We start from the raw sequence: 24,137 nt of genomic DNA, 5'->3' as shown, positions 1-24,137 counted from the left end.
AAAATAGTTGGTATTATCTTCTCCATTTACCCAGAATCCAGGAGAGGCTTAAGGTGAATTGCCTAGCCCCAGAGCTGAGAAGTTGTGGTTTAAATCTCAGGGCTGGGCCGCCTGGATCAGTGGTAGCACACTTGTCTAGCCTGTGGGAGGCCCTGAATTTGATCCAGTACTGCAGAAAGAAAACCCCAAATATGCCAACCTCAGGACTGATTTCAGGACCAGAGTTTCTCATCACTGTGGTCCTCACCCTCCTCTAGACTAAAATGGTAGACTTCTGCTCACCCCTGGAAGTCTGAGATCAGTTTCTGGCTGAATGCAGAAGCGAAAATGAGTTCAACAGTGCTGTCCAGGTCCATATGGAAGGAAGGTTTTCATCCTACACTTTCTTTGTCCTAAGGTTGTCAAACCTGGGATTAAGAGCAACTCTTGAGTGAAAATAGATTTGAGTCAGTGTTAATTGGGTAGCCATGTTCCAGGATGTCACATATGAAGCTGAGCCAGCTAAGGAATCTTTACATAGAGCTTATTTCAGAGTGCAGTTGTATGAGAATCTGATTTTGTATGGAGATGATTTTGTGGGAAGGAAGTATCCGTGCTGAATTTGGATTTAATGTAAACAAACTGGATTTTGGCACTAACTGGGAGAGTGCACAGAAAAGCCAACATTGAACAATGAATTGATGGCCTAACCTAGAACCAGCCCTTAATCTCTCTCAATTTTCTCTCTGGTAGAAATCTTGTTAAATTTGAATAACTTAAAAGCCAAGGCATTAATATTTCATTTCCTCAGACTTCTTGTCCCTTCAAGGGTTAATGTCCCTGAGCTCAATATCTGGTACCAGCCCCCCACCCACCCAAAAAAGGATTAGGTCTCTGCAGTTTGGAGTAGTATTCCCTGCAAACTGCCTGATGCTGTCATCTTATCTTTGGGGTTTTATTTAAAAAAATGAAAGTACAATATCTCTCTTTATTATGTAAACTACCACAGTGCTTATTATTTTGTCTCTGACTGAAGGACACTATAGACCAGCAATAATTATATGAACTAAGATGATTATTTAAGATTCAAGCTGGTCACAGTGGCACATACCTGTAATCCCAGTGGCTTGGGAGGCTGGGGCAAGAAGATCCTAAACTCAAAGCCAGTCTCAGCAACTTAGCAAGGCCATAAGCAACTTAATGAGACCCTATCTCTAAATAAAAAATAAAATGGGCTGGGGATATGACTTGTTGGTTAAGCGCCTCTGGATTCAATTCCTGATTTTAAAAAAAAATGCGAATCCCCCTATAAGGTATAAATCCTGCCTTGGCAATAAGGTGTCCTGGCATAGACTGGAAGCTTTTTGAAGTACTTTACAGCTCCCAACAAATGGCACAACCACTGTCAATCTGAGCCTTTTGGTCTGTCAAAAATCCAACGTCAAGATGAAGTTAAATGGCTGGACTTGGAATGTCCACTTTAGGAAAATGAGGAGTGAGTTTTAGAAAAGAGATGAAGCATTGTTGGAGGTGTGTGTTATAATACATTTTTATGTCTATTTCTTACCCTGGGTAAGGAGGTGCCACAGGATGTGCTGGGTATCCCTAGAAAAAGTACTCCCCAGCCCAGAAAGCTGAACGTTTTCTTTTTCCCCAGACATGCTTCCTGAATAGCAGTGGCAGTGTTCCCAGGTTTGCAGTGTTAGCCTGGAGCATCCGTCCTTTGTGATGGACCCATGGCTCAGGGTGTTGGGCTGCTACTTACATGGTTGAGCCCAAGGATTAGTAGAGTGACCCGGATGTTTACTGTCTTTCAAGCTCCTCTGGACAGTCTTCAGAATTCAGGATTTTGAACTCATTTGGCATGCTGTCAGGGCAGTGCTGTTCTTTTACACCGTGGATTTTCATAATTACACAGTGTGTCTCACCTTCAGCACTCATGCTCTCATAATTTATTCAAGGAGGGAAAACTTGGTGTGAACTGCACTAGAAAGAAATGTGCCCCTCAAGAGTAGAAGAAAGCAAATAATTTTTGAAAGGTTCCTCATCCCGTGCAAATTAGAGAAAGCACTAGCGCTAGTGTAGTCTAGTGTAGTCTGGAGTACTGAAATGCTGGCTTCCTACCCCTGGGTGGCCAAATGAAATCATTTGGAATCATTGCCTGACATGGAAACTGGGTGATAGCAGTTAACTCAGATAATCTTTTTTAACCTTTTTGTAACATATTTATGGCATTTACACAAATTTGTTAAAATATGGTTTTGTTAATTTTGCACTGAATAAATTTATTTTCTTGATTTCTTGTACAAAAATAAAAATATATTTTGTTTTGTTTCAAATAGCTAGTATACCCTCACAGTTCAGAATTTAAAAGACACATTGGGAAACACTAACAGTGGGCAGTCCCCTTGGCACCTAGTCTCACAGCCCATTTCCCTCCCTGAAGGAGGGAAATTGTGGGAAGGTTCATGCATTGTATACTTCTCTGTCCCCGTCTTTTACACACATTAGCACACTAGAAATCCTCTTACCTTGCTTGCATCCTTACTTTCTCCTTCAGATTTATCTTGGAGGTATCCCATTTGTATCAGTTTATAAAAAATATCTTCATGCTTTCTTCTGTGACTGCATGGTATCTCAATATATAGATGTATTTTAAGTTATTTAATTAGTCTTTTGATAGTGAATGTTGAAACTTTTCCAGTTTTTAGCTATGACAAAATAGCACTGCAATGAATAACATTGCCCACAATTGTTTTGCATATGGGTTTATTTACAAGTACATTCTCAGAAGTGGACTTGCTGGGTGTGAGAGTGTGTTCATTTGACATTTTGGAAGAATTGTCAGATTTCCTTTGATGAGCTGGACCAGATTTTATCCCCACCAATAGCAAGTGGTAACCATAAACATGAGTGTCCCAACCCAATGTGTACTTAGACTTACTGATCTTCACTGATATGTCAGGTGAAAAATGAGTTTTCACTCCGTGTTTTACTTTTCAGGGGTGTATTGTGTATCTTTCACTATGAACATCATTTCATTTGAGCAAAAACTGTTTGTGGGGCTGAGTGGTAGAGCATTGGCTTAGCACATGTGAGGCACTGGGTTCCATCCTCAGCACCACATAAAAGTAAATAAATAAATAAATGGGTCCATCTACAACTAAAAAAATATTTTTTTTAAAAACGGTGTTTCATTTCTGTAAACAGTCCCTTTGCTTGTCTTTTTCTGTTGGGTTGCTGGTCTTCTTACTGATGTATAGAAGTAATTTGCTATTCTTGACCATGTTGGAGGACATTGTAGGACTAAACAACTCTTATCCTTCAACAGGTTGACTACCTTGAAATAGTTCCAGATACTGGAAGGTACCCTGTGGCAGTGGCCACTGCTGGAGACCTGGTATACCTGCTAAAAGCTGAAGACTCAGCCAGAACCCTCCATTATGTCTACGGCCAGCCTGTCACATGTTTAGATGTCTCAGCCAACCAGGTGGCTTTTGGCGTAAAGAGTCTAGGATGGGTGTATGAAGGAAACAAGGTACAGAAAGATGCACGATTAACAAAAAGCAAGACAGACTTTATTTTTCATAAAGCAATTAAAAATTAAAGCTGATCTTATTTCTTTTCAGATGTATTAGGGCAATTATATCCGCTTAGGAAAAAAATTCAAGCATTTCCAAGGATACAAAGTGAAAAGTGATTATTTCCTTTCTTTTCCCTTTTTTCAACCCCACTGCACTGAAGAAACCATTAGTAATTTTTTTATATTCTTATAGTGAAGTTTAATTCATAGATAGGTACATTTGCTTACTAAAAACATATCTGTAGGAATGAGATCATAGTATTGATAATATTCATGCTATTCTGTATCCAGTGTTTTCACTCATTACCATGCCTCAGAGAGCATTTCATGGTCCAGTATACTAGGCTCTCTTACCCAGATCCAGTGTGTGTTCACGGTCCACAGGCTGCTTAGCCTTTCCCTTGCTTTCATTGTTTTGGCTGTCACTGGCAATGCTGCACAGCATGTTGCAACTTGAAAACAATCCTGTGTGGTGTATCTGTAGGATGTGCATTGAGATGTGGACGGACATTGCCAAATTGCACTCTAGAAAGGTTGCATCAAAATTTACATTCTCACCAACAGGGTATCAAACTACCTTCTGGTACTCTTTGAGTGAGATGCAGAGAGACACATTTTTAGTTGAAATTCTTTGAATGATGACTAAATTTCATTATCCCATTGTTTTTTACTATTCTGACTGTAGACCAAGCTGATTTATAGAACTCTGCTTTTGTGGGATCGGGGAGAAAGAAATGAAGTTTTTGTTTGGTTTTGTGTTTCTTCCAATTTGTCTGCTCCCATCACGGCTGGCAGTTGGTAGGATTCCTGGGAAGGAACATCTGAAGCCAAGGACTCCTTTGGCAGCAGACTTCTCCTAAGGAAGGAGACTCCTTTCCACATTGCAGTATGTGACTATAGAAAGAACGAGGTTCTGTACATGCACAGCTCCGTTCTCTCGCCTACTACCTCGTGTGACTTTGGGCAGGTTGCTTACCCTCTTTATGCTGTTTTCCTCATTTATAAAATGGAGTTCCATTGTTGCAGGACTAAATGAAAAGATACATGTGAAGCTTTTAAGCAGTAGTCCCTAGCACAGGAGAGTTAATTATCCCTCCGTGCTGACTAGTTATTTTTACCACTCAGTTGGACTCTGGTCTCTGGTGGTGATTTTCACATCCTTTGTATTTGACCTGTAAGGTCATTTATGTACGTGCCCCTATTTTTACAGCTTAGTCAGTACTCAAGAATTGAAGCATCCTGAATTCTAATCACATATTCTTCACCCCAGAAGACTGAGAAAATATGTGTGGCATACTGAAATCTCTGTGAGGAGGCTGCCCTCGGTGCTGGGGTCAGCCTGTTGGGCTGGAGCAGATCTGATGCACTGTGGCTGGGAAGTCCGTGGTGCCAAAACTCCTGAGTTTCATCTTCCTGTGAAGAGGGAAGGAGCAAGAATTGGAGTTCTAAGGCAGTTTCCTTTTTTATGCTCTGGACTTTATTTTCTGATACTGGTAAGCTCACTTATTGAGAAAGAGACCATTTTTAAATTTTTCATATATATTTTTGAAAGGCCTTTTTTATATTGTTTAAATTGTGATACTGGGGATCAAACCAAGGGCCTCATACATGCTAGGTGAGAATTCTATCACTGAGCTATACCCCTAGCCCAATTTTTTCATATTTTCAATCCAGTTTAATTTTTTTTTTGTGTGTGTGTGTGTGTGTGGTGCTGGGAATGGAACCCATGGCTTCCCACATGCTAAGCATGGACTGACTACACCCCCAACCTCTTTTCAAACTTTTAATAAATTTTTCATCCAGCAGGTCCTATTGAATGGATTTATTACTATAAAGAGACAATTGTAGTGAATAGATTTGAGAAACTCAATGTTAAAGGGATAGTTCAGCATAAAATTGGACTGGAAGGATTCCCCTCCTTTTCTTTGCAGTGCTGAGGATCAGACCCCAGGCCTCGTGGGTACTAGGCACACTGTCTGAGCTACATTCACATCTCTGGAAGGATCCTTTAGATGCAGATGTAAGCAGGTGTTTTTTTTTTTTTTGTTGTTGTTTTTATTTTTGTTTTTGATGACTCTCAAAATTTTCAGCCTGTTTAAAATCATTAATTATGAGATCAGTTGGCTAATACATTAATTTTAATAAAATTCATGTTTAAAATTATGTAGTCTCTCCAGGCTGGGGATGTGGCTCAAGTGGTAGTGCACTCACCTGGCATGTGGGAGGCACTCGATCCTCAGCACCACATGAAAATAAAATTAAGATATTGGTTCCACCTAAAAAACTAAATATTAAAAAAAATAAAATTATGTAGTCTCTCAAATAACTTTTTTTTTAAATTAGAGCTTTATAATTACACATAGTAGTTGGGTTCAACCTGACAAACTCATACATGCATGAAAATTGATTTCAATTCATGATCTTTCCTCTTTTTCCCTCCTATCCTCCTTTTCAAATAACTTACTACCTGATATTTTTCATTGTTGTTTTAAAATTAGGAGTGGCAGAAAGTTTTTTGTACAGATGTTTTAAAATATCAACTGGAAGACTGTCAGTAGCATTTAGTCATCCAAATGTTTTGTGAGCACGACACCAAACTCCAGATCCTTGCGTGAGTGATTTTTGTGTTGAGATGAGTCTCCATCATGAATGCCACCCGTTCCAGAGTAAGATGGATGCAAAGCTTCCTCTATATCACTTTCCATCTGCTTGACTCTAATAGATATTCTGCTTCCTCAGAAAAAAACTTATATTTTTTAAGCATTGTGGGGTACAGTTTCCATGTGAGTTAAGCCATGTAACGGGTGGCTCTGTGAAATTTTAGTGTCATCCTGCTATTCTATAATGTAATGTCATAATTCCCAAATAGTCTCATGTGTAAGGCTCAGAGTCATTTTGCTTGTGACTACCATGTTTTGGCTATGTCTGTGCTTCTGCCTGGCAACATGAGTTGGGCACATTTTATGAGGTTGGTGAGAGACAATTAGCAGTGGAGTTTGCCTGGAGCCATGGATACACTGGGGTTTGTGTCTGTGCCTCTGGCCTGTATATCTAGGATTCACATGAATGCTTTGTGAGAACAGAGGGTTTAGTTTATCTTTGTTTGTACCTGATACAGAACTGGGGTTTAGCTGTAGTGCATTATTGATTATAACTGTGATAAAAGTAGATAGTAAAAGCAAATGCTGAGATAGAATTTTAGCCAAGAACCTAGCTCTCCCTAACTGTAGAAGCACTCCAGAGGTGGTGGTAACTGTTAGGTAGAAAATGTCCTTGCACCATATGCTGACCACATTAGCATGTTATAGGCACCACAGCTGCATAAGCATCGGGTAATAATGGTTCAGACCTACCCAGTCATGTATGTTACTGGCCAGTCTGTTGTGTATGCATCATAATACTCACTGAGCACCAGTGTGTTCCTGGCTTTGGAGTGTTAAAACAGCATTACACACAGATTTTCACAAACTGGTACTTGTCAAGCAACCAAGCAAGCTCTGTTAATAAAAGTTTTCTAAGGAGAAGAAACAAAGTAATTTAGCAAAAGCTTGTCTGCTTAATCTCTAGAGAAAGGCTTGTGAGTCTAGCTGGGTTTTGGTCCTCTCCAGCTCAGTGGAAAAGGCTGAATTAGTGCTCTGCAGTCTGGGTTTGCCCTTGGGGCAGGAGTTCCCACACTTGGGTTTCAGGGGTCAGAATTAAGGGGCCACACTTGGGTTTGCCAGCATTTTCTTTGGCTACATAAAGTCATAGATAAAAATGGCTGTTATTTTTGACCTTTCTTTAAATATCAGATTTTTAAATGTCTTCTGATTCAGAAACCAGAAGACAGGAGGGGAAGGGTGTGCTATGGGCAGGCTCCTTCCCGCTGCTTTCAGCCTGCCTCCCAGTTTCTCTTCCCAGAGCCAGATCACTGCTGGCAGCTCCTCGTGTATCCTTGCAGAGGTGGTTCGTGTACTCCTGGGTACTCTACTCTACGTGAACTCTCCCTTTTAAAAAATGTGAATGGTAAAAATACTGTATGTTTGTTTTGCACCTTGCTTTTCCTTGTACCCCGTCTCTGGAGATAATAAAGAACTGTATTTTACTGCATCATCATCATCACAGATTTTATGCCAAAATTTTTCTTCCAAAGAAGTGAGGTGTGACCATTATGTAAAGCTTTAAAAAAAACTGTGATATTACTTTTTTAAAAAATATATTTTAAATGTTGATGAACCTTTATTTTATTCATTTATTTATATGCAGTGTTGAGAATTGACCCCAGTGCCTCACATATGCTAGGCAAATGCTCTGCCACTGAGCCACAACCCCAGCCCTGTGATGATATTACTTTAAAATCATTTATTACAAAATTGTCTTTGGTACAAGATTAGGATGCAAGGAATACCTGTAAATATGCTTTATTGCAGTGGCAACAATTGATTATGCAGTGAAACACAGAATTTGCTGGTGTTCTTTTCTTTGTTGCGGGGGAACATCATAGTATTGCACCTTATGGAGGTGCCTTGGTGAATCTGGCTAGCTCCACTTTGGTGAATGTTTGATTGTTCCCAGTCTTTTGTATTGCAGGCAACACTTGGTCTACATGAATGCATTTGCAGGATTAATTCCTCAGAGGAGACTGGCTTGGTCAAAGGGATGTGTGCCTTGGTAATTCTGACAGTTGTTACCCTCCACAGAAGTTATATGTTGGAGACTGGTGGGTAGCAATGCATCCCATTCCCCTGGCAGTTCCTTGATACCTTTCCTCCTTTTGGCTTCATAGAAGGATTACAATAATATGAGGCCAGGAAGGATGTGCTGAGATGTGACTTGTCTTGTCCTTTGTGTAATTATTTTACAGCTCTGTTTTTCAGAGGAATGACTAGACCACCTGGCTTCACCTGGAATCAGTGCAGCAGGTCTGACAGTCCTGTCAGGCTGCTCTTACAGTGGGAAAAGCTACACTCTGATGCATGTCCCTCACTGGCGTATTCAGTGTCTTTGAGGGAGTCTATGATTCTTTTAAGATGGTAATCTCTCCCCTATAAATCGAGGTTGGACATTTGGGTCTTTGGTCCCCTGTCCAGCACCCACATTCCTGGATTCTTTGGTTGGTGATTAAGTGGTTTCAACTTTTCCTGTTCCCTGTGGCATAGTACTGAACTCATCTACTGCTGGAGGATCCTGAGTAGTTCAGGGCTTCTGAAATGGGTTGTGGAGTCCATTGCTTCTGTTTCTTCTCTAAGGGTCATGTTGATGCTGGCAAGAATGGTTGGACAGGAAACTGGTATTTATCATCAGTTCCTGTGTCTTGTAAGTAAGTGGTATTGTTGAAAAGTACTGCTTGAAAGTCTTTTACTTTTAGGCAAAAATAGTTGTTGTTTTTTCATTTTTTTATTGGTGCATTATACTTGCATATATTGATGGAATTTGTTATTACACATTTGTATATGTGCACAATATGACAATATAATTTGATCACTGTCACTCTTTAGCCCTGTCCCCTCCTTCCCTGATAGTGTTTTTTAAATATATTTTTTAAAATTGTTGATGGAGCTCTTTACTTTATTCATTTATTTATATGTGGTACTGAAAATCAAACCCAGTGCCGTACACATGCTAGGCAAATGCTCTTCCATTGAGCCCCAGCCCCAGCCCGATAGTTAAGTTTTGAAGTTGCCTTCTTGGATTCTCAGACTTCAGTGTATAAATGACCTTAAAGGTAGCTGTTGCTGAGTGGCATGTGATTGTAAAAGAAAATTAATGTAACAGTAGTTAACTCTGGCTCCATCTCTTCGTCATGCTGCATTGCAAAGAGCATTGTGAACTCTGTTAATGTGGCCCTTTGTACCCAAACATCCTTTTAAATATTTTTTTTGTGTGTGTGTGTGTCTCATAGTTACTGAATCTGTCAAAATACTTTCATTTATGAAACCATATTTATGATAGCATATCATCTTTATTAATTCTTTTGTTGCCTGAATTAAATTTTGCTCTCAGAGGTAGAGGGTTAGAAGAGAGAATTGCTTCCTTGAAGAGCATTATGTTGACGATGAGTCTCATGCCTCATAAAGGCAAAGCGAGATCCACTTAGGGCTCTTAGCATCATTCTATGTATTTGGACGTATTTTCTAATTTAGTTCTGAAGTACTTGGCATTTGATGGCAGATTGTATTAAGCAGCACGTGGCACGCATCCTAATCAGGAAAATGTGAGTGAAGTCATCCAGAAGGCTGGACTGTGTTTGACAAGGACTCTTGCTTGGCGCTGCTGCCTCAGCTTACATCACACTGGAAAATAATTGCTAATGTCTCTTATGATAATCATTCCCCGTCCACGGACACGAAGGACCCCAGATTGGTTGCCTGCACTAGTCATGAGTTGAAATGTTTGTCTGGGGAGCCTTTGGAGTCCGAAGCACAGTGCTCAGGTTGTGGCCTTGTTCTCTCATACCTACTCCAGAGTAGGAGAGCCATCTTGTCTTTTGTTCAAGATTCCATTCCAGAGGAGAATAAAAATGGTATTTTACAAGCAGGATGAATAGTTATAAAGTTGAAAGTTCATAAAATGAATATCTTATTTAAATTTTATTGCTTACTTTAAACCTTTAAAACTCTATTTTCTTCTTGAAGAAGTTTAGAAAAATAGCTCATGGAGACCATGAGTGATACAATCAAAAGAATCCATTGTTAAGGTTATATCGTTGTTAAGAAATACTGACTGAGCACTTGCTCTGTGCTAAATGTCTAGTTGGTGCTGGACATAGAGATGAATGAAATTTGACATCTGTCTCATGGATTACACCCCTTGTGGTTCTTGAGTGTGACTTAGCAATATAAAGGTGGTTTTCTCCAGATTGGGATGGATGGATGTTCCTAAGACCTTCTCAATGAACTTGGTGAATTCTGTAGTGATAAAAAATTGTATAAATGAACATTGAAATGTTTTTATGCATGTTTTAATATTAAAATGATATCCATAATTGATATCATTGCAGGTATGTTGCTTATAATGAATAATAATAAATGTAATTCTCCTCACTTATAGTGAAAACCATGAAGCACCTCCATAGATCTATAGGATTTCTCAAGACAGAGCAAAAAGTCTTCCAGCTTAGAGGCCTGTGAGGGTCTGATATTCTATAAAACCATGGCAGGTTTTTCTGCAGAAAGTATTTCTTAGAATGTTATCACTTTTTAGAGAAACTAAGAGTGCTTTTGGATCTCTAGTAGTCTGGAAGGGAGTGAGAAAGTTATAAAAAGTAAGTACAAGGAAAGTTAACAGTCAGCTACAGGTAAAGTAGTCATATCACCACTGGGGACATGCAAGGAAGGGTTTTGGAGTCAGACAAACCTCAGGCAAGTTACTCATTCAGTTTGTAAGTAATGTGCCTTGCACGTGGCTGGGGCTCTGTACTTCTCCGGCTCCTCCCTCATCTCCCACGCCCACCACTTATGGGGTTGCTTAGTTGTCAGGCAAAGCCTGTTGCAGGGCAGTGCAGATGGAAGCAGCAGGCCCACCAGAGGGAACTCCATGTGGAAAGGCAGCCCCGGGGTCCAGGCCGGCTGGGGCATTGGTAACCTTGAGCAGGTGTGGGAGCCACGCTTGTAGCGATAGCAGTCCCCGCGTCTTCACAGGATTCATTTTCCTGAGGATTGTTTTGAAAAGATACGCTCAGAATAGAAAGGGTTGGGCCAGTTTAGCTTCCAGGCAGAACAGGTGCAGTAAGTGAACGGGAATGGCCGACTCATGGTGCAGTGCGGAAGCCTTTGTAACGCGAAGCCTTCCTGGAGAGGCTGGCACCATGTCCCAGATGTCTCCTGTCTGCACTCACACTAGTGTGGTTTTTGTATGCCAGTGATGTTTGTATAATTTTCTAATTTTTAAAGAAACTAATTAGTATTCTTGAGGCTCTGAGCAAGTTTATAAAACCATTACATTGAAGTGTATTTATGATGTTCATTGTCTTTCTTCTCATTTGGATTTTCAGTTAAACTTAAGAGTTTTATTTAGGGCCCAATTTTTCTAATGGCTTCCATGGTTATTAATGTGAAAGTTCCTTCCTGTTGCACCATCCCTCCCTCACTGGAGGATGTAAACTGCGAGTTGACTGTTGCATTTATTTGACCTGCACAGATGGAGATGGCTTTGGGTTTTTTGTGCCAGAAGAATCACAGAGTAAATATTGCCCAGCCAGCAACTAGGTTTTTTTAGTGTTAAAAACCAGTGTGTTTCTCCATTAGCCATGGTTTGTCTTTATCGCCAAAGTGAAAACAGTACTGCCATAGAGTGGGCTGTGTGCTTCCCACACATTCAGACAGTTGCAGCCGATGATGTTGTTTTGGAAGAGAGCAAGAGAAAGAGGCCCACAGAAATGGCCTACATGAGTTCGAATTTCAGTCCCACAGAAAATAGTTCACTGTTTTCAAATTTCACATAGCACTTTAAACTAAGTCTACTAACACAGTATTATAGAGAACTTTGCTTTTAATCCAGTGCATAGGTGAATATGATTTATTAATTTACACAACACTTCAGTCTTCTGTATAAGGCACTGTGTTAGAGAGTGGCCTTTGTAAGTAACATCAATTATTGAGTCGCAGAGATGAGTCCTTCTAATGGATGTAAAGTTACTCTTCAAAGCATTCCCTTGGTGTCTTCTTAATTTCCAGGGCAAACCCCTTGTAGACAGACAAAGAAAAGCGCCAGGTCAGCCCACGTTCCACTGATCACATTCCAAGCTGGGAACTCCAGAGGAGGAAGAGGGTTATAGTTTGTAAAAATGAGGCCTCAAGTCTTAGGAGGTGTGTCCCAGGCCAGAGCAGCTGTGCAGTGACCCGGCTTCTAGTCACCACTCCTTGGTCCTGCTCAGGAACTGTGCCTTCAATAAGGGACAACTGACTGGGCCTGACCCCAATTCTAAACCCAGCTTTCTTTAGATCTTTGCAGGTTAGGACTCTGGCCTAGGCTCTACCTACTCTACTTACAGGTGGCCTCTGCACTTGGTTTGTGAACTCTTTTCTCACCTTCACAATAAGTTTTAAAATGCATATTGGAAATGACATGAAAAAAAAAAATACTTCCTGAGTAGCATTCCTTCTGTGAGCCCCTCCCTCACTTGCTGTGCCCTTTCCCCCTTTCCCGGGCTTTGCTCATGGGCACCTATAAGTGCTCTGTCTTGTGCCCATTTTAGGTTTTATTGAAGTTATGGCCACATGCTGAGGACTATGGTTAGACCCTCATGTCTGCCTTCAATGTGGCCGTCAAAACCCTGGGGGGCAAGGCCCCCTGTTGGCTCCCAGCCTTTCATTTGTAAGGTGAGCCCTTGATCTAGCCAGGGAGGTGCAGTGTGAATGTGCTGTGCTCATTCCCTTCCAGGGACTACAGTAGCAGTCCCTCTTTCCCTCCCATCCAGAGTCCCACCTACTAGAAGAACCTCACCAGCTGTTCCGAGCTGCCCTGTCTGAGCTTTTGCAGTACACAGGACCTGCACCTCACACTTGGATGTTGTGGTTACTGCCTGGCATTGTGGCCTAACCAGACAGCAGCAGTCAGGAGGCAGGAAGTGGGCAGTTAGAGCTGAGTAACACTAAGCTCTCCTGTGCCTGCAACTCTTTTTCAGCCCCAAAGATTTGAAGGGGTTTTCACACATTAGGGAACATCAGAATCCACAGGATTAAAATAGAGATCATTGGTCCACCCAGAGCTTCTGATTCAGTATGTCTGGGCAGGGCCTGAGAACTGCAGTCTGCGGTGTGCCCATAGCTGCTGTGGCTGCTGCTCTGGACCACCTTTTGAGCAGTCTGTGGTGGAGATTTAAAGAGCACAAGCTTTGAAGGCCACCTGTCCAGGTTTCAGTCCTGGTTCCAGAACTTGAGAGCTGGGTAAAGGTTTGCCCTCTCTCTAGCTTCACTTCGTTGTAGGTACAACAAGTGAAATCTTTCACTCACCTTATAGAATTGTGGGGGTCAAATAGATGGTGCATTATTACAGGGTCGAGCGTGTAGGAGAACATTGTGAATATCAGCCGCTATTAATAACCATTTTTGACAGGAATTGGGAAAAGATATGAGAGTACACTGATACAGGACTGAGACCCCTGGGCTGTGCCTCGGGCTGCTGTGGCTGCCTTGTTACCTGTATGATTTGGGGCAAGTTATTTAAAATTATTGAAGCCTCAGTTTCTTAATGCATAAAATGAAGATAATAGTATTTTTCTGTCTCCCTGTTGGTGGTGTGAGACTCAAATGGAGTGATATTCAGAGAGAATTTGAGTGAAAGGCTGGATGTTATAAACAGTATGTATCAAACACTGTCAAGCAGCTCTCGGTGATGCCATGGTGTACTATGTCATGTGATTAAAGGTGGCCAGGCCTCAGGGGTAAGGAGACTTTAGGGGTGGACTGTCTGTCCTACACCAAAGGCTCTGGTTATATACTGCAATTTTCAGGCCCCCCCCCCCTCAAACTGTCATTTATTTCAGTGATCTGACCTTAGTAACATTCTGCCTGCCTACCCTCTTCCAAGCCTTTGTCCACCTCACTTGGGGCTAAGCTAGAAGTCACCATTCTAATCAAAAGAAAATTGATAACCAAACTGGTTTAATATTCTGTGTTAATTAAGTCTGTAGACTTACAGGTAGTTTTATATTATAAGCAGCTCACTTGTAATATTTTCATTTTAAAATAATGTTTAAGCTCCTTTAAATTTTAAAGAATTCATGTCATAGTTTTCAGCCAGTTTTCTCCCAAAGCATAGATTTAATAATAACTCTTTCTCCTGGGGACCGTATAAACGTGGGTAATTGTAGAGTGTTTGGAGACTGCATGCGCTCCTTATTACGAGGCGCGGTGAAAGTATGAGAGGAGAATGTGCAGATGCATAGTCATTATCTCCTCCTCGACCCACCACTCGGGCAGTGGGCACCCCTCTTCATTTATGTAACTGTCCACCAGTTTTCTGTGGTCACAGCTCTTATCCTTTCCTAGCACTGGGACAGGGACTAAAGAGATCTCTGAAGCAAAGCAGAGCCGCATTCTGCTCACTCCGCAAAGCAGAGCTGGCTTCCTTTATGGGCCCTGCGCCTTCTGCATGGTAGAGACGAAGTGGGGAGGGAGGCAGTTGAGAGACGTCTGGGTGACTTTTGCCTGGTTTTCCCCTGGGAACACTTTTGCTCCCTAGGTTCCTTTCAGGCTTAGGTCACAATAGGTGTTGGTTCGGCTTTGCTCTGGTCCTTTGTAGACATCTGCCCACATCACAAAGCCTGCATTTGGCACAGCCTGCATGATTGGCACTGCCTCCCCGGGAAGAGTCCAGTCCTGGAACAGCGGGGGCTGCAGGTGCACTGGCACGTGGTGGGGAGCTCATACAGGCCTGGCCTACCCAGAGCCTGGCGACACTCAGCAGCACCGTCTCGTCCCTGAAATATCTTGGCCTTGTGGGCTTGTCACTCCAATTAAAACTTACACATGAAAGCAGCCCAGGCTGCTCCTCCCTCTGTGCTGAGTGTGTGTGTGCTGTGCCAGAAGCATGTCATGGAAACTGTTGGGGGGCACGTTTCAGGGACCTGTGCTCATTCAGGGAGCCATCTCTTCAGTCCTTGCATCTTGCTGGTCGCTGCTGCTAAGTGCACCTGAGAGGCGAGGTTCTGTTTGCCAACAGAAAGTCACCTTTGGGACGGTGGTGAAAGTCATTTTCCACATGTTCACAGATATGGCCGTGTTACCAAGCCTCATGCTATGACTTATCTCTGGCAAGGACTTACAAAATAGTCTCTCTGGCTGATTGTCAAAAATTACATCATATCGGAGTAAACTGCTTTTAAATCAGACATCCATTATTCATGTATATTAACTGCTTTTTTATTTTTTTATTGGCTGTTTTGTGTATGATTTACTCTTTTCTCACTAGCTCCCTCTCCCTCCTCAATTGTCCATCTTTCTCATCCTTTTTTTAAAATCTTAGCTCATCTATGAATTTACAGAAGCTTTCACTTAGCTTTGTGTGTGAGCAATGATACATAGATACTGCATTTTTTGTAGTTAAATTTCACATTTCTCTGGATCATAGTTACATTGAATTAGAATTTTAGTGGTTTACATGAATAGATTCTACCCCAAAGATTTATAGGCCTTTATCTTTTATATGTTTTGTACTTTTTTTTTTTTTTAATGAGTGTTCCTAGTCTCATACTTCAAGACTGGAATGAAACTTTACTTGCCACTCAGGAAGCAGCTCCATGCCTTGCCACTGGTGGACAGCTGATTGACTTAACATTCCATTTGTATTCGTGAAGCCTGTCTTTACTACAAGGCAGTGTGGCACCTGCCTGTACTGGACAGGTCCACACAGGTGTGCAGGGCTTACGCATCTGTGCATTCTTTTATCAGATGTATACTGAGCCCCTCTCGTGTGCCAGGCATGGTGCAGGTATCCAGAGAAGTGTTCATTCACACAGTATGGTGTGAACATGAAGCATGCCCTGTGCGTCTGCCATCTTTGTGATCATGGTACATTTTCCTTGTTTTATAGTATTTTCGTTGTTATTTATGGTGTTTAATTGCTTGGAACAATGACTAGAGACTGGAGAGTGTTTACTCTGCTGAACCCCCAAACCAGTGTTATGTATTATTTTTGTTGGAAGGAGCCAGGATTTGTCTACTTCTAGCACATTTACTTGAGTCTTTGTTCAGTACTCCTTCCAGCACATCAGAATGTTTTTCTGGAATTGTTTTCTGTTTCCCAAAAGTACTTCCTTTGAAAGGTGTTTTTTTTTTTGTTGTTGTTGTTGTTTAGTGAGGATCTGTTGGCCTCAAGTGCTCTCAGTGTTTTAATCCAAAAACATTTTTATTTCATCTTTAAAAGGTAATCTTCCTGTCTTTTATAGTTCAGGTTCACAGGTACTTTCCCTTAGTCTTTTTTTTTTTTTTTTTTTTGGTGCTGGGGATTGAACCCAGGGCCTTGTGCATGCAAGGCAAGCACTCAGCCAACTGAGTTGTATCCCCAGCCCTCCCTTAGTCTTTTGAAGATACTGTTGGTTTTGACTTCCACTAGTGCTGCTGAGAAGGTGGCTGCCAGCATACCTCTCAGACCCTTTTAGGATTTTTTTCTTCCTCTTGATGCTTTTAATATTATCTCTTTGTTTTTAATTTTCTGTGATTTTACCCCAGTGTCTCTAGGTATGGATTTATTTTTTAATTTATCTTCTTTGGAAGATAAATTTCTTGTGTTTCCTTCCTTTCCATTGCAGAAAATTCCCAGCCATTTTTCCTGTTGAAATTTCCTCTCATTTCTCTCTGGAGCTCAGATCAGATGAGTGCTGGACACTGCTTGCTCCTCTTTTCCGTCTCTCTCTGTTTCATTCTGGGTAATTCCTCATATCAGTCTTCAGTTCACAGATTCCCTCTTGGACTCATCCTTCTTCTTGTTTATATCATCCATTGACTGTAATTTCTATGATTTGTTTTTCAAACCTACTTAATAAGTTTTTGCTAAGTTATCTATCAACATTTTTGACATGCTTGTTTTGTTCTTTATTTGAAAAATACCTAATATGCTTGGAAGTCTAATTGAGCTTGTTTTTTTTAAAATATTTATTTTTTAGTTATAGGTGGACATTATTATTTTCATGTGGTGTTGAGGTTCGAACCCAGTGCCTCACGCATGCTAGGCGAGCAGTCTACCTCTGAGCCACAACCCCAACCCTAATTGAGCTTGGTTTTGTTTCTCTCACTTAGGATAAATTGCTTTTTTCTGGTTTTGGAATTTTTTTTTTTTTTTAACTGTGAGCTAATCTTTGGCTGATCTTGATTTATAGGTCTCTTAAGGAGTCTGGGTGGAGGTTGTCCTCCTGAGAAGATTCTGCCAGGTACTGGAACCATGTCACTGAACTGAAAATACTTGAATCACTAGGCTTGGGTTCTCCTGGCCATGCAGATGGTGTGAATTCTGTCTGAACTCATGTGAGGGCACACATGTGATCACAGCTTGAGTTTTGTCCACCCTGAGCTGAAGCTAAGGTGGACAGATTTCCATAAGGTGAGCCCTCTCCACCAGTAGATAGATTTTTTTTTTTCCCTCCTTGCTTGCTTTTATCTAAGTGCCTAAAAAGGCTCGGCTTTATGGAGAATATTTTCCTTTGTGTTGGCCAGACCCTTGGTCTTCCATTTCACCAGCTGTTTGGGCTCCTGACACTGGCATGCGTCCCTGGCCTAACGTTCACTCACCTTTCTGATTTCAGTGCTCTCGTCACTTTTGGCTCTACTGAATTTCCTTAATTTCTTATGAGTTAAACAGAATGTCTGAAGGCCTGTCTGATAACAGGTAGAATCGTATCCTGTTTTTCAGCGTTGTTTTCTAGGCATGTTAGTTTGCCATCTTGTGAGCAGTGGAATCTCTGGACTGGATGCAGTTTCAGTTTCCTAGAATGTAGATATGATGACCAGGTATCTGTGCAGCCTCCCTCTCTTTGGGGAAGGGTGAAGCAGTTTCTTTGTACAAGCCAAATATCTGGGCATGGAAAAATGTGTTAAGCATTAAAAGGAATAATCTTTATTGGGTTCCTAACTGAGGGTGATTTCGGTGTTTGGCTGGTATGGAGTCCCAGTTATCTCCAAACGCCAATGCAAGTACTTAACAAGATGCAGAGAAGGTGTAACTAATATAGTACCTGGCACATCCTGGGCCCTTGCTGCATGCTGCAGGAATGAATGAATGATAGGAGTTTCACTCCAAAGGAGTTACTTAGAGTCTTAAGTCTTGTAGAATGTTCTCCAGTGTGTGGTGCAGTGTTTGTAATAGAGCTGCACCTGACCTAACTTCAGAGTCTCCTTGGGGACTCTCCCATCCTCCATGTTTTAAGACTTGGAAGAAGATAATGCATGGTTCAAGATGGCCCCGTGAGAACACCAGATGAAACATGTAGACAGTAAATACCTCCCACCCTGACAAGAGGGGAGAACTCTGCGTGCTGAGGGCTTCTTCAAGAAGAGAGCACAGAGTACACTTGAGTGGGTGGGAAAAGAGAACATGAGGTTTACTGGCTCTGTGCTCCAGAATTTGGCTTCTGATCATGACTTTTCCCCCCAGAAGAGCAAAATATATGTGGTAGTGATGGAGGAGAGCTTTCAGGGAGCAGAAAGGAAGAGAGGTAGACCATGTTGTCTCTAAGGCTGTCCATCAGGTCTTCTTCCTGTGCCTTTTAGCCTCTGTTCTGCTTCAGTTCAGTCCAGTGTCTCCTGACCTTTGGCTTTGTTACTTCCTTTTATAAAATGATAGTGGACAAATTTAATTCGCAAAGCTTTTAAAATGCTTCAGTCTCATGAGGAAGTCACCTGCCCACTCTTGACCTGCTTGGAGAGGCTGTGCTGGGGTTCTGAGGTGGTCTTGGTGCTACTTGGTGCTGGCTGGTTGTAGGTCTAATGCCTTTCACTATTTTGGTAAACTTGAAAAAAACATGCATGAAGTTCCCTTCTTTGTTCATCAGAATTCTAGGCTGACAGGGCTCCATAATTTCTTCTGGATGCAAGTGTTCATATTCACTTTTGAGGGTAATGTCAGTCCCAGATTTAGGAAGAGTTTGCAGTGCCAAACCCCATTCTTGCTGAGCGAAGAAGGAACTGGCCTGCCTTGGACTTACCCCATTACAATGATAGTGGCCATTTCCCAGCCCTTTCCATTATGGTTTGGAAAGTAACATCTGGGCACCCCAGAGGATCCAGGTCACATGGGGAGGATGCGGGCCCGCTCAGGGCAGCTGCTGATGCTTCCCAGATGTTGGGCCTGGGGTTGTTGCCTCCCTTCAGAGTGTACTGCCCCTGCTGCTTGAGGCACCAGCTGCTAGGATACAACTATTCGGTGGGTCAGTGGGTCTCCACAGAGAGGTGGTCCTGGGTATAGAGGAGCAGGACAGCTGGTGGCCGGCAGCAGCTGGCAGAGGCGCAGACTCTTTCATCTGGCAGCAGACTGAGGCTCCTGCACGTCATCTGTCATCCCTGTTCATTCCAGTGCGTATTGCATAAAAAGTGACTAATAAATATTTTTGACTTGCTGTTGAATGAATTATAGCATTATATGTGTTTTATCTTAAAAATTCAGAAACAACCCAAATATTCACTAATATAGAATTATATATGCCAAGAGAAATTCTATGTAGCCATTTAAAATAAGATCTGACTGTAGTTGCTGACAAGTGAAAAAACAAATTGTAAAATAATAATCCATGCAGAGAAGAAAGTTTTTGGACACATATAAAAAGTCTAAAAGTATATATACCAAACTGTTAAAAGTGGTTTTCCCCTGAGAGATGGATATACAAAAGACTGCCACTTTGTTTTATTAAGCAATTCTGTTATGTTAGAATTTGATTCAACATGTAGCATATTTGAAATCAGAAAAAAAAATTTTAGAAATAGATTTCAGAGAAATAAGAATAATTGATAAAAATTGAAAGTTAAGTTTCTAAGGCTGGGATTTATCAGAAATAATTCAAGATCTCTAAGGGGAAAAACCATAAATAGAGGAATTTCTGCCCAAGTTCCTTCTGAAGACAATGCTTTCAACCACACTGTGCCTTCTAGGTCTAGTGGAAGCCAGAGAGCAAGGAAACATGCCCAGGGTCTGTGATAACATCCTGCATTTCCAGTCTCAGCATGGTTTAGCTGTTATGGATAATTCTTTTTTTTTTTTTTCCTTTTCTTCTTTTAGTTGTGGATGGACCTTTATTTTATTTATTTATATGTGGTACCGAGGATCGAACCCAGTGCCTCACACATGCTAGGCAAGCGCCCTACCACTGAGCCACCACCCCAGCCCTGTTTGGATAATCCTTAAAGAAACATCTGATGCCAGTAAAAATTTGCTCTGTGATCACTGCTTAAGTCCTCCCATAATATACACTTGGTACTTAAAAGAAAAAAATCCCCAACAATATCTGTTGACTTGGTGGCCACCAGCACAGCGCTTTCTTCAAGATTGGGGAGGTCTGGGTAGCTTTTTTCTTCTTTTCGGCATATCTGTACACCCTGAGAATGAGTCAAGTGACTGTGGGTTGAGATGCACCCAACTAGGGCAATAAAGAGAAAAATTAGTCTAATGCATGGTCTTAACAAGAGAGAGTTCGAGCATGAATAATTAATCTCACTAGTCTGTGGTAGTCAGATAAAATGAAGTCCCATTTGCTCAACCTTATTAAAAGAGAGAGAGTGTGGAGGGAGGGAGGGAGCCATGGTAAAGGTCGTTAAGGGACTTGTAACGTGGAAGAACTGCCTTTGAGACGGTAATGTGTTTTCTAATCTCTGTGGTCTTTAACTAAACGCAATGATAAAGGTACTCTTTGGGTAGTTCTGATTCCTTGAATTATTGAACATTTTAGAAAATACTTGACTCTTGACTGCTGACTTAAATGTCTTCATGATGAATTTGCAGAGAGTCTTTTTGAATCACTCAGAGATGATTCATCTACTTGTCAAAAAAAAAAAAAAAAAACTTCTAGAAAAAGTAAAGACATATGAATTGACTCCATATCAGATTTCCAGGCTTGCATTTACCTTGTTTATTTTACTGACTGAAGACCCACCTTCCTGCTATAGAAGTTGAAGTGTTTTAAAAACAAGAAAATTATTCCAAAATATTGAAAACTCCTGTTGATGAGTAGGAGCACAATATTGCTTCTTTTAATTATACATATTTTTTTTGTGTGTGTGGTGCTGGGGATTGAACCCAGGGCCTTGTGCATACAAGGCAAGCACTCTACCAATTGAGCTATAACCCCAGCCCTAATTATACATATTTTTAATTGAAACATAGTTGTTGTACATATTTATGGGGTACAGTGTGGCATTTCAGTTCACGTATACAATGTATAATGATTAAATCAGAGTAATAGCATATCCTTCAGTTCAGACATTTATCATTTCTCTGTGTTTTTAATACAAAGAAATGTTAGGGGGAAGAAATCTCTATTAGGAGCCAGGCATGGCAGCACATGCTGAGGCCGAGTCAGGAATGCAAATTTGTGGCCAGCCTGGGCAACTTAGCAAGGTCTTGTCTCAAAATAAAAAATTTAAAAAGTGTTGGGATATAGCTCAGTGGTAAAGAACCCCTGGTTTTAATCCCCAGTTACCAGTGGGAAAAACTTCTTTTGGTCATTTTGAAATACTCACAGAATTAATACACAGCACCAGGTTGCTGTTTTAATTTTTTTCATTCACTTCAGGAGTTGATTTTATCTGATTTTTGGTTATTTGCTAAAGATAAAAAATTTCTAGATAGAATTATTTCTATGTTCTTATATGGAATAATAATCTTATTTTGGTTATTTTAGAATTGTTAATTTTTTCTGAGTCATAAACTTGTTTTTAACTGAATTTTAGTTTATTCTCTAGTCTTTATGTATTAAGAAGGCATTTTGAATTCTGAAATTGTCATCTCTCCTTCTAAATGCTGTTAGCAATGGTTAATTAGTATTGTGGTGATATTTCAACTATCAGGAATTTCCAAAGAGTGGCTTGTTAAAAATGTGTGCTGACAATGAAATTGATGGTTGTCAAAGTGGAGACTATTTAATTTATTATTAACTTCTCAATACCAACATAAAAATCTGCACATGGGTAAGTGATAAATGTATAGGTTAACAAGAAAAGAGCATGTCATTTCCATGTGTTGCTGACAGGAGAATTTCTATGCAAAAGAATACAATTAAAACTTTTGAGTTTGGTGATTGATTTTAAAATATTTACCACGTTATTAACAGAATAGGTAGTATGGTCGGAAGTTGGTATGTGTTCACATTAGTGAAGCAGCTTTTGAACTGAATTTTGGGGCAAGGACTGTGTCCCCAGCACCTGCCACAGTTATCTATATTTAGCATTTAATGTTTGTCAAATTAAGTCGAATTGAATTGCTAAGGTTTTTTTTTTTTTTTTTTTTAAGCAAAAGACTTGATCTTTGGGGGAGATTCTTGTGAATCATCCTTTACCCCTATCCCACCCCAACTTTGCAGGGGAGAAGGCACAGAAGTGTTCCAGAATGACAGATGCCCTGTCTAGAGAGCTCAGGCATCTTCTTATTTGCTTCCATACCTTACAAAAGAGAGCTCCCCAAAGCAACAAGGGGGAGTTGGAAGAAGAGTTTGGGTTTGGGTTTGCAGTTCAGTCCAAAGGAACCATCTGAGGGTTAAGTACAGGCTTCATCCTCCTGATGCTTGTACTGTCCATGCTTTTACCTTATGTGGTGCAAGTACAGGAAGAGAACCCAAGCTGGATCCCTGCAAGCTTCCCCATCACTTGTTCAAGTTCCCATTGCTTCTAAATCAGAAGCAATCTATGACCCTTAGTTTCCGTCCTTCATTTGCTGTTGAAGAATTGGGAAACGTGGGCTGGGGATATAGCTTAGTGGTGGAGCACCTGCCTACCATGCACAGGATATCTAAAATTAGGATTCCTAATGTTCCCACTTGGCATTTCTCTCTGTGTCCCATGAATTTGCACTTGGCCTGAGCTACTCTTTGGATTTTCCTCTCTTCTTTTCTTTGCATTTCCTGTTGTTTTTTCTATTGGCCCTACCCCTCTCCTTTGAATAACCTGGAAGTGGTCAGGAGATGAAGCAGCAGACCACCTTCTTCAACAGGACCTGAGTGGAATGCTCATGCCCTGAATAGTGGTGAAGGGATGTTATCTGAGGCACTGAGCACCCGCATGTTTTTCTTCCTCTTTCAGATCCTGGTGTACAGCCTGGAAGCTGAACGCTGCCTCTCAAAGCTGGGTAACACTCTTGGTGACTTCACTTGTGTCAACCTCAGGGACAGCCCTCCCAACCTTATGGTCAGTGGCAACATGGATAGGAGGTAGGTCTGAGTTGGACTGCAGTTTTGGCAGAGGCCTGGCCCCCAGCCTCCAGGGTGCTGGTTGGTGTGCTGCTCACACTCTTCTGTTCTCACCCTGTAGCTTTGCCCACCTGAGTTCTGACCCATCAGATCCATAGTCTTGACAGAGACCCCAGATTTGTGTTAGGTAATAGTTGGATCTCACTACGCCTCTGCTTCATTTCTGAAGCACCGTGGGACGGCTTTCTTTTCAGCCAGTTGGTGGACACAGTTGGTGGAAGGTCCAGCAAGACCACTTGGAATATCCTTTGTCCCCCTGCTGCAAAATTTCTTTGGCATTTAAAAGCTCACTTTCTAATATTAAAAACAATAACCTAAGGGATGAATCATGTTCAACAAAACAGGGTTGCCTGCCAAATGATGTCAAGAGTGTGTTTCAGAGCACTATGGTGTCCCTCTGGTGATGGGGGAGAAAAGAGACTTGATGTGAACAGATTCCAGTTTCTATTTAGCTGATTAGCAGCCTTCTCTTTAACACATTGGCTTAGAGAGTCGGATTTTCCTGGTAACGGGTCCAGTGCCAGCCCCGGACGCTCCAGGAACCATCAGCACGAAAGGATTAAAGTGTTTGAAAGACCCTCTGAGTCCAAATTTTAGGTTTTTCCTGTTCCCTACTCCCTCTCCCCCCTGTCCTTTCTTTTCCTTTTCTTTCAGCCTTTTTTTTTTTTTTTTTTGGCTGGTTATCTGCTGTGTCTGATGCAGTACCCTGAA

At 41.3% G+C, this 24,137-nt stretch overlaps 1 protein-coding gene across 1 annotated transcript in view; it reads left to right on the top strand.

The window, feature by feature from the left end:
• Fbxw8 (F-box and WD repeat domain containing 8) overlaps positions 1-24,137 on the top strand; it is a 106,963-nt gene that overhangs the window by 68,453 nt on the left and 14,373 nt on the right. The window contains exons 7-8 of the mRNA XM_027949190.2: positions 3,311-3,517; positions 23,260-23,387. Coding sequence (XP_027804991.1) covers positions 3,311-3,517; positions 23,260-23,387 — 335 coding nt within the window. The remainder of the gene's footprint in view (positions 1-3,310; positions 3,518-23,259; positions 23,388-24,137) is intronic.

The sequence above is a fragment of the Marmota flaviventris genome, chromosome 1 (genome assembly GCF_047511675.1).
Source record: "Marmota flaviventris isolate mMarFla1 chromosome 1, mMarFla1.hap1, whole genome shotgun sequence".
Taxonomy (NCBI): domain Eukaryota; kingdom Metazoa; phylum Chordata; class Mammalia; order Rodentia; family Sciuridae; genus Marmota; species Marmota flaviventris.
Note: the sequence above shows the minus strand (reverse complement) of the source record. Positions and strands in the feature narration are given on the sequence as shown.